The 11,225-nt window shown below is 42.0% G+C and overlaps 2 protein-coding genes across 3 annotated transcripts in view; both read left to right on the top strand.

The window, feature by feature from the left end:
* Positions 1 to 10,838, top strand: part of LOC109415242 (high mobility group protein DSP1) — a 116,837-nt gene extending 105,999 nt beyond the window's left edge. For both annotated transcript variants that reach the window (XM_062844228.1, XM_062844229.1), the window contains exon 5: positions 6,600 to 10,838. In XM_062844228.1, coding sequence (XP_062700212.1) covers positions 6,600 to 6,848 — 249 coding nt within the window. In that variant the 3' untranslated portion in view covers positions 6,849 to 10,838. The remainder of the gene's footprint in view (positions 1 to 6,599) is intronic.
* On the top strand, positions 6,888 to 10,981 carry LOC134284847 (putative GATA zinc finger domain-containing protein 25). Its single transcript, XM_062844230.1, has one exon. The coding sequence runs from the start codon at positions 6,888 to 6,890 to the stop codon at positions 7,161 to 7,163; it is 276 nt and encodes a 91-aa protein (XP_062700214.1). The 3' UTR covers positions 7,164 to 10,981.
* The last annotated feature ends 244 nt before the right edge of the window (positions 10,982 to 11,225 follow it).

The following is an 11,225-nucleotide window of genomic DNA, read 5'->3' on the forward strand; positions in this document are numbered from 1 at the left end:
TATGGACGAGGTGACACTAGCCAGAATCGTGTGTCTACTGGCATACACCGCATAAATATTGAACATCGTGGAGGCTCTCTTGCAGACGTAATCAAAGACGTAATCAAATTACCCCATGTGTTTGAGCTTCGAAAGCTTCAAGGTGATTCATGGAGCTCATCCACTCCTTCAAAACTGCGATCGAGTGGACTGGAGTCAATTCCATTTCTTCGATCGATTCACCGTAGCCCTTCAGCGTAATGTCGTCAGCGAAGCCGACGATCGTCACTCCCACCGGTATCTTTAATCCCAACACCTCGTCGTACATGACATTCCATAACACCGGACCAAGGATGGAACCTTGCGGGACTCCTGAGGTTATGTGAAAGCACTTCCGACCCACTTCTGTGTCGTATACAAGTACTGGGTTCTGGAAGTAATTTCTGAAGATCTTGTACAAGTACCTGGGACTGGTTACATCCTCGCCGTGTCGATCAAGCATATGCCGACGGGTCTCCGAGTGGTTTTCCCGCCTTTGGCAATAGAACCAGGCTAAACTGCTTCCATACCTCAGGGAAAGCTCCCTCGTCCAAGTATTTCTGCATAGCAGACCTGAACATCTCGGAAGCCTCTGCAACAGCTACTTAAGGCCAAATTCTGAACTCCGTCCAGACCTGAGGCATTACCTACGCGAAGGGACTTTGATATCCCCGCAAGTTACACATCGGTGACCCGTTCCTCATCGCCAGCTCCAGTCCCCGGCTGGCATACGAAAGGAGGCCAAGGGCTATAGGAGCATGACGCGGAAAAAGCCCCTCGATGATCCCCTCCAACATCGCTGGAGATTGCTCTGTAGGAGCCATTACACCTCTCGTCTTGGCCGTCACGATCCTGTAGGCATCACCCAACGGATTCGCATTGGCTCTCTGATAGAGACCCTCGAAGCAGGCCTTTTTGCTTGCCCTTATCTCGGTTTCAGCGCGACTTTAGAAGTGGCCAACACCATCCGCTATTCGTTTCGCTCTTTCTCAGGTCCGCCATCGCTTGAGTCCACCAGTAAGCCGGTGGTCTCCCATTTCTGGGTGGATTTGCCTTGGCATGGTCGCATCGCATGCACGCGAGAACGCCTCTACCTGCTCGCCATTGCTTGAACCAAGAAGGTTTCACTCACGGCGAAGCGCTTCCCAAAATACCTCGTCTTCGAAGTATGAGAGCTTGGTCTAGCCGCCTCTTCCTCTACCCGTTGGCTGTCTGCTGTTGTTGTAGTCGATAATGTAGCGAATCGCCAGGTGCCTCTAGCAGGATCTGACCCCGCTGTTTCGTAAAACGGCTTCCCCATTCCATGACCCAGGCATTGAAGTCACCTGCACCAGCTACAAAAGAGAACCCCGTTCACTTTGGCTTGGTTCAGGATTAGCTGCGTAACCTGCACTGTGCTTTGCCCGCTTCAGCTTTTCTGAAGGCCGGGCACCTTGGACCACCCGTTGGGTACTTGATATTCGCGAATTTCCCAGAACAAATCAAACACGTGGCTGGACTTGTGCAGCCTTGTGCCTTATAGTCATCGCCACCGCATCGCCTACTGAGTTTGCACCTGTCAGGGCCTTTACGGTCTCATGACTTGTGTGCTGGTTCCAAACACCTGAAGCGAACCTCCGGTGACCCGTCCCTGACCAGCAAACCTTAGCTTCCCTACTTTAACGGACTTACTTGCGTCCGCCACAGGTAGCTGTATCAAAGCCACCTGTGTCCCTGTCGGGCCCTTCCATAGCCTAACGGAACATAGATCTCGTCTAGGTTTTTAACCTTCAGAGTCGCCTCTGCTGTAAGAGTCCACATCTCAATGCCCTCACCAAGGACCTCTTCCACCAGACATATAAACGGCTCGAGGATCATTTCACCTGTACAAGTGCGGCTATATTGCGCACGTCGGCTCACAGATCCACGAGAAGCATTGACCGAGACTGTTCGGTCTGGGCTGCCTTTGCGAGTTTAAGACATGTATGGAAAAACAATCAGATTAGTCGACGCACCAAAATCCGAATTTTCAACTCGAACGTGAAATCTGTGCTGCTATACGCCAGTGAAACTTGTTGTGTATCAGTGGAGAGCACTCAACGGCTGCAGGTCTTCATCAATAGATGCCTGCGGTATATAATTCTTGCTAGGTGGCCTCACAATTGGATCTCCAACGTGGAGCTTCATCATCGATGTCATCAAAAGCCTTGCGGGCGCCACCTCGAAGCTCCTCTCCTGATGACTGCCTCATACGCTTCTGCGATTGCTTGAATAGATCTTTTCACCCCTTCGATCACTTATTCCCCGGCACTGGTCGCACGACTCCTTAAGACTTAAGTTGGGGTTGGTAGTCCTATCCTCTGCCGGGAACTACACTACCAAGAGTGGGGGGGGGGGTTTGTTCGAGCCTCTGGACTACCGTCTCTTCTGCCCCACGCCTAGGCATCTTCCTCTTGAACTACTTGTACACTCGGAGCTCGATCCTTCTTTTCCGAGGAAATCGCCAAATTTGGTAAGTCCTCACTAGTGTGTGGGTACACTTTGCTTAGGCAAAAATCTTAGACTCCCTCTCACAAGTGGAGACTCGATATTTTGAACTTCAGAGTAGTTTGGCTGAACTCTAAAACAACCCAAAAGTATTGGTCTTCAGGAAAAATGGTAATATTAATAACATTGCTTAGTATAGCGAAACTGTCTACTATTACTAGTATAGACTAGAATTATGAAATTTCAGAGTAGTTCGGTTGACCTGGAACATCTTAAAAAATGTCTTGGAATGGCCTTGGAGTTTTAAAAAGGTTCATGGAGTCCAGAAGTTTATGCAATGTAATTGTTTATTGCGATAACAGCTAATGTTTACTGTTATAGATTTGAAGGACGGAACTCCATGACAGTTTGGACGACCCAGAACATCTTAACCCTTTGAAGCCGAATTTTTTCCAAGCGTTATTATATAGTTTTTTAACGTTTTTCTGTAGTTATGATTCTCAACAGCATAAAAAGAATAGAATACGATGGAAAATATTTTTTCTGGGTATCCTAGGGTATCCAAACTCTTCTTGAGTATTGATTCTAAAATCTACGGATGTAACGGTAGCTTCTTTAATTATTCAAAGCAACAATTTGTAATCTATCATGTCCAGTAAGTCTTCTGAAAGTTCGGAATATCCTAGGTCATCCAAACTGTTCATGAGTTCATATCTTGAAGTCTACGGTGTAACGGTAACTACTTCCATTATAGAAAGCTACGATTTGGAATCTATTATGTCCAGTCTGTATTCTTAAAGTTCAATAAACAGTATCCGATCAGTCAGGATATCCTAGGTCATCCAAACTGTTCTTGAGTTTAGATCCTGAAGTCTACGGGTGTAGCGGTAACTTTCTTTAATTATGCAAAGCTACGATTTGTAATCTATCATGTCCAGTAAGTCTTCTGAATGTTCAATAGACAGTATCAGATCAGTCGGGATATCTTAGGTCATCCAAACTTACTATTACTGAATTTAGATCCTAACGTATACAGCGCGAGCGTGGTGCAGTTTCAGCTGCTTGATGGCGCGCGTCCTGGAAGGATAATGAAACTGAATCAACCATACTTCACCCACAACACTCGGTTCGCGTGGCTGCAGTCCTTATCCTCGGTCGCGTCCCACATTTGCCTCCAGATTTGTGCTCCAGATGTGATTTCGTCATATCTTCACCTAAGCTGGAAGTTCTTAGTTGTAGGATAGTTTAGTAATCTTGAAATAAGGTAATTTGTGTCTATAGTGTCTCTAAATGACATTTGAGATTTCAAGAGCTTCACGGATCCCAGCAGATTATGCTATGCTATTATTTATGGCAGAAACAAAGTTATTCTTGTATATTTGAAGGACTTCATTAGAGGACAGTTTAGACGACCTTTAATGTCCCAAATGTTGATAAAAATTTCCAGTATACTTCAGATTGGTTCAGTAACCGCGGTTGAATATGGAACGTTACTCAGTATAACAAATATGGCTACTGTTAAAAGTGTGGACCTGAAGTTCTGAACTCAAAAGTAGTTTAGCTGACCTGGAATATCCCTGGAATAGATTTCAAGAGCTTCACGGATCCCAGCAAATTATGTAATGCTATTATTTATGGAGGAAACACATGAAGTTATTCGTGTAGATTTGAAGGACTTCATTAGAGGACAGTTTAGACGACCCTTAATGTCCCAGAGGTTCATAATAATATCAAGTAGACTTTAGATTTGTTCAGTAACCGTGGGTGAATATGCAGCGTTACTTAATATTACAGATATGGCTGCTGTTACGTGTGTAGACCTGAGGTTCTGAACTCCAAGGTAGTTTGGGTGACCTGGAGTATCCCTATAGTGTCTATAAATGACATTTGAGATTCAAGAGATTCACGGATCCCAACAGATTATGCCATGCTATTATTTATGGCGGAAACACATACAAATTTTCTTGTAGATTTGAAGGACTTTTCAGGACAGGAAAATTTGGAACGCCAAGAACATCCCAGATTATAAAAAATCTTTCGATGTTCTTGATGAAGGTCAAATGAACACATATGAACGTAACCCATATACAAATTCATCTTTTGGAACAACTGATAGTCAATTATTTCGTTTATCTAAACTTCATGGTGTTTTCAGGGTGTTCTACCCAACTAACATTTATTGTGAATGTAAACGTCAACAAAGCGTCCTTAATACGGCTTGATGCTGAGTTAATGTGTTGTACATATGGACGGAAGCTTCTATGCAAGCCCTATACCAATGAATCTGGCGAACTTAATCAGCTTGTACATGCTGTGCGATCAGCTTCTATGCCACCTAGTCATAGCTCTTTTCTCGGCTCCTATGTAACCACTAACTGAATAACATCTTGAGAAGGCGCTTTTTCAGCCTTTTCGCAATTGTTAAATAATAGTTTTACGGCATCCCCAAATTAAACGATTAAATATAATTAGGTTATGGATACCGTGACGCAATACATGTGGAACTGAAATTATCACTTTTAAAATTGAATAATTAAAGTACATGCCGCTATTTGGAATCGAACTCCCGATCTCCGTATTCACTGGTCCCGATGATGTCCTCGCTGCCACACTGCTATATATAAATAACATAGAAAATAGCCCGTTTTGTTTTACTCCAGACAAGGCTTCATAATTGTGCCACAAGAAACCTTACCCAACTTCATCTTGCTGTAAAAGCTTGTGAAACGTCAAACGCAATAATGTTTACATTGAACAAGCTGTGTGGTTGCGTCAACAGATTCTTCTTCACAGCTTCTAGCTGAAAGAGTGTTCTTTAAACGGCTACGAAGCGCTGCTGTTTTGTGTTTTGGCAACATTACAAAACGTACTGTATAAAAGCAGCTGTTGTAGTGGCTGGGACTCTTACTCGATTTGCACATCTTCCGGCAAATCTTCCGGCATTGAATTAAAGTGCAATAAAAGCAACCCAAATAATTTCACAGCACATACATGGATAGCTGTAAAGAATTTGTGTAGTAGCTATATATCCCGCTTACAGTTTGTTTTGACAATAATGTTTATATCCGACAAGCCGTGTTGGTAAACCAACAGTTTCTTTATTACAGCTTCTAGCCGTAATGAAATCGCATAACGGCCTTTAAAGCGCTGCTGGTTTGGGGATTTGTCAGTATAACGAATTGTACTGTATAGTAGCAGCTGTTTTGTTAGTGGGGACTCCTATTCGATGTGTTCAAGTTTTCACATCTTCCGGGAAATCTCCCGGAGTTGGAATACGGTGGAGTAAAGGCAGCCCCAGTGACAAGCAATGAATTTCTGAAAACCGAGTTTGGTAGCTGTATGGTGCTTGTTTTGCAGTCGTGTATTAGCTTACGATTTATATTTGACTAGCTTTCCTTTTATTCAGCGTTGACTGCTTTTACTCGATGGTTACACAACAGAAAGCAAATGACTGAAGCTTATAGCGCTGAAAATGTTAGTTGGGTAGGTTGTAAGTAATGTCTAAAATACAAATATTACCATTTTTCCTTAATAAAGGACTCAATTTGCAACAACTTTGCCGATGACAGTATTCTGTTTTATTGAATGTGAGGGATCTGTGTCATTTGGCATAAAGCCGTTTGGCATAAGGTCATTTGACATAAAGACATGTGGCATAATGGACACTTGGCAGGGTCTGTGTCATTTGGCATAAGGTCACTTGGCATAATGGACATTTGGCATAATAAAGAAGGGTGTGTTTCGGTTATGTCAAATGTCCGTTATGCCAAATGTCTTTATGCCAAGTGATCTTATGCCAAACGACCTTATGTCAAATGACTTTATGCCAAATATCCCGATCCCTAATTGGCATACTAAAGAAGGGTGCATTTCGATTATGCCAAATGACCGTTATGTAAAGTGACCTTATGCCAAATGACTTTATGTCAAAGTTCTGCTCCCAACTGTTTTATACTCATGAAGCCATAAGTAAAAGTTAAAGACCTAATGAAAAACACCAAGAAAGTAAAAAAATGTCTTAAAAGACGTTCAATTCATTGAAGTTTGCATTACTCTGGCCCACTGTAGTCTGCCGCATTTTACTCAAGTCTTCACTTCTCCTCTTCCACCCACAGGAAATGACCGAGTACAAGCTGAAGTGCAAAAACGAGCAGGCCGGTGGCACCCCGCTTAACCTCGGTGGCCTGCAGCAAACCAGCCTCCAGAACCTGCCCCAGCACGTACAGCAAGCGGCAGCGGCCCAACTGCAGGCGCAAGTCCAACAGCAGCTGGCGGCCCAGGCCGCGGTGGCAGCGGCAGCCCAAGCGGCGGCACACCACGCCGACGATGACGATGATGACGTCGACGAAGATGATAACGAGTAAAATCAAGCTTTCGATTTGTATTATAAATATTTTCTTACGATGATATTAAGCAACCGACAACAACAACAACAACAACAACAACAGCAACAGCAGCAGACGCAACAACAGCAACAACAACAGCAGCCACAAGGTGGGCACTCTTCTCTGCTCACCAGTTTGATCAATCATCGGCGACAGCAGCTGCAGCACCACAAGAAACCACCACCAGCAGCAAATGATGTAGCAGAACGGAACCATAACAGCAATGGTGTCGATCGGGAAGAGGAAGACGATTCCGGCTCGGAACGAACGTCGCCGTCGCGTTCGTCTAACTGAAACGTCGCGCCGGGCAAATGGCCGGATCCACTCTCGTTCGGTCATTTGCCGGTTTGTGTCAGATAGGAGGAGGTTAGGGGGAACGGACGGGTGCGAGCATTCCTGAGTTTCAGGAAGAAGATTCATTTAAGCATTTGGTAGCGTGAATACCAAAAAGAAAACATAACAATTGTCGAGGTTGCAGACTTTTCACACAACATACACAAAGCAAGCAAACAAAAATAGCAGTTAGGAAATCACACACTTTAACGCAGATAACGTTTTTTTCGAAACGAATCGGACAGATCTTAACAGTAAATTTCACACTCACCCATCCGACACCTTCACAGAGTGGCGTTCACACACACGCATAGCAGCAAGCGCAGAGCAGTTATGGTGGTGTGTGAGTTGCCACGACAACGACGACGACAAAAGAAGTGTGAAGGTGATCGAAGAACGGTAAGTAAGAGACAAAGATCCGTCGAAGGGACAATTTTCGAGAAAACGGCGCATAAATCTTCTTAAGACCTTAAGACAACAGGACCAGAATTCGAACACATTTAAAGAGAAAAAGAAAAACAATAAAGGTTCAAAGGAAACCCGACAAAACAGCAGCAAACACACATTACCAATAGAAGGAAACAGCAGAAAGAAAGAAAAAAACCCAAAACGGACAAGAAGCAGCGAAGGAAATATTTCTCAATACAAAGTGGGGAAAGATTGAAATTAACAAAACAAAAAAATTAAAACAAACAACACATCCATCTCCGGTGAAGGAGAGAGAGAGTCTTCGGTACTGATGATGGTGATGAAAGAGAGAACTGTTTGAACGATGGGGAGAAGGAAATGAGAGAGAGATTTTCATCATTTTTTACAGATTTGGTTTTGATTTGTTCGTGCTGTTTTTGGGTAAGTTTAAGATTGTTTTCTTTGGTTTCCGAGTTTTTGAGTCGAAAAATCTTTCTTTTATGTGATGTGATTGTGGTCTTAACGACCTGAGGTTTGGCAACACTGTTTCAATGTCATTTTCTTCGATTTCTATTGTTTTCATAGATTTTCGATGCATTTCTGATACTAAATAAGACGATCAGTGCACGGTCGCAACATGGCGACCGTTGAGAAGATTTTGTGGAATGCTTTTTGGCAACACGGTGCCAATGACTTTAAACACAATTGTGAAATGCCATTTTTAGACGGTATTCATGAGTTCCCAGTGTGTCATAAACTCCTGAACTGAGTTTTTTTTGGTCGTTTTCATCGGTAGAAATGAGTCTTTACATGGCGACCGTAAACCCCAAATTTCAGAAATTTTCTGTCACTTAGAATGCTGTCATATTGTCATGGCCTACTGTTGCGTCCTGACGACAATGTTCTTCTCCGAAAAAGGCACCACGCCTACTTCGATCGACTTCTTTTTTAACGCTTTGAGATTCTCAGTTCCACACTGAGAAAAATTCTCACGTGTAAATCCCATTGACAGCGTGACAATTTCCGGCCACAATGCTGCGTCGTCGTTCTTTATCTTTGTGGTGGTGTAGGTTGCTGCGACGACAGACAGACCCACACACACACACACATGTTAATCAAAAAGGAAACCCCGTGCATGATCTTCTTAATTATCATCTTATGCTATACGTTTTACTGTCGCAAAAACATACGTTTTTTTCCATGCATATTTGCATCTTACAAACACCCACTCACACACACACACGCACGCATACGTTGATGTAGTTTTTAGGTAATCCAACAAACACACAAAACCGCAGTCGCGCATCTTTTTTTTTCTTTGTTATCTAGAGCAAGCAACAGCGTTTTGTTTCTCGTTTCATTTGCAAGAAGGTGTTTGTGAGAGCGGTTTTTTTCGAATGAGTGTTAGCGCGATGAGAGCGAATGAGAATGAGATCTATTTGAGGTAAAAATCAGACAAAGTGGTGTACTAGATTAGCGCCCAGAGATTAGTTCATTAGCTGATAGAGAAGAAAGAAGGAAGGGAAGGAGATAACAAAAAAAAAGAAACAAAACAACCGGTTAGTAGATTATCGAGAGAGATAGAGGAGGCAGGAGAAAATGATGAAGCTGAAAGGCGAGAGAAGTTATTTCGTAGTGAAAACAATAATTAAGTAAACAAGGGGAATCGTCGGAATCGCGATTGAAAGTGGTTTTCGAGTTTCCTTTTTTTTCATATTAAACAAATGATTAACTATGATTAGTTATTATTTTCCTGAGACGAGAAATCTCTTAAAAATATATTTTCTGACGATTTATTTTTGCTGATAGAATTTTCTTTATTTTTTATTACTGAATAACTAATGATTAATTTAATGTTAAGTTAGTAGAGTCTCTACTTAGCTGAGAGTGGTGTGTATGTGTGAATGCGGGCAGCGGTTTTTGACGGAGCGAAATCCGCTGCATGGCGAGCGAGGCGAAAACAAGAGAAATTAATACACAAAAAGTAAGGAAATTATTTAGTAGTGTAAGAGTGCAAGCGAGCGACTTTCGGGTAGAACAGAAAGAGGACTAGGAAAAAACTTGAACTTCTGATGGAACACGACCGAAAGGTTGAATTACAACTGAAACAAAAGAGAAAAAAAAACAGTAAAAGAGAATAAGTGAATTAAAAAACGCATTGAATAAGATACAAGTTTGATCGTAAGTTTAGCTAACACGGACACACTTATCTCTCAATGTAAATATTAAACGGATGAAGAATACCCTAGACAACAACATCTACAAACAGCAGAAACTCACAAATACACAGAAACACATAAAAGCAGTGGTAACCAATTCGGTTCCGGTCCGTATACATATATTCGAATACAGCTAAAGCCCGATAAGCGTTTCTCAGCCAGAGCCCGAGTTCCCCAACGGGGGACTCCATCCGACCTACTTTTACTTTTCTTTCTTTGAGAGTTTGACAGATCGAACGCTGGAAACAGAAAATGAACAAAAAATATACCTATAAATAAAGGAAAACACGCATTATAAACAAATTATTACAAACAAAAAAGGAAAAAGTAAATAATTAACAAGTAAGTTTTAGTGAAAATAAAAATCCAGATAAATTAAAACAAAAGTAAAAACATAGCGGGATGCGATCAAAACAAAGGAATCAGTAAAAAAACGAGAGACGAGCAGAACTCTCTCGGATTCTTACACTCGAGCAAAACAAGTAATGCCACACCAACAACTACCAGCATGTTGATGGATCCCCCCAATAAGTATTTAAAAGTACACACTCAGACACACACAATACAGAAAAAAAACAACATCCATACGAACAAAACAAAAATCGGTTCAGAAAAAAGACACATTTGAGAAGTAAAGCAGAAACTATTTAGCGACCGGTAGAGAACTTGAGCAAAACATTAAAATAACAAACTAAAGCATAAATTCAACAACATCAACTCCGATAAAATACAGACGCGCTGACAAGGGAAAACGAAATTGAAGTTGAGAGGAACACACTCGAACAATACTACATAAGAAAACAAAAAAAAACACGAGAAAGACAAACGTAAACATAAAGAAACTCAAAACAAAAACACAACACACACACACTCACACATACAAACACTAAAAAGAAGAAGGAGAAGAAGTAACCCGGTACGAGAGGAGAGACGACGGGAAACACACAGTACACACACGGATACATACATACATAGGAACAAGCAAACAACAAACACAACAAAACAAAAAGAAGAAGCAAACAAAAAAAAATACAACATCTCGATCCCCCCTTCTTTTGTATATGTAATAATGTACGTACGTTAAACACATGTAATTTTACTGAAGACAAAATAAAATGAAATTAATTGAAAAAAAAACTAAAAAAAAAATGACGGATTTTGTTTTTCTATTGTTCCGCGGTGGGATCACAGCCTGGCAGAATTTTATCTCGATATACTTTCGACATTCAATGAACAAAACAATCTTCCCGGGACAAACGTGGCTAAGCAGAGGTATACGAGGTCCTTAAAAGCTCGACTACTGTCTGTGTGAGGACTTGGCCGGCGTCATTATCAACTCAGGCAAAATACACTGAGGCAGAGCATGTTTCTGGCATGACGGACAACAACCCTGCAG

This window comes from Aedes albopictus, chromosome 1 (assembly GCF_035046485.1).
Source record: "Aedes albopictus strain Foshan chromosome 1, AalbF5, whole genome shotgun sequence".
Lineage (NCBI taxonomy): Eukaryota > Metazoa > Arthropoda > Insecta > Diptera > Culicidae > Aedes > Aedes albopictus.

What these genes read in the sequence shown, in the direction of transcription:
- LOC134284847 (XM_062844230.1), top strand. Translation starts at nt 6,888, where the DNA reads ATGATATTAAGCAACCGACAACAACAACAACAACAACAACAACAGCAA.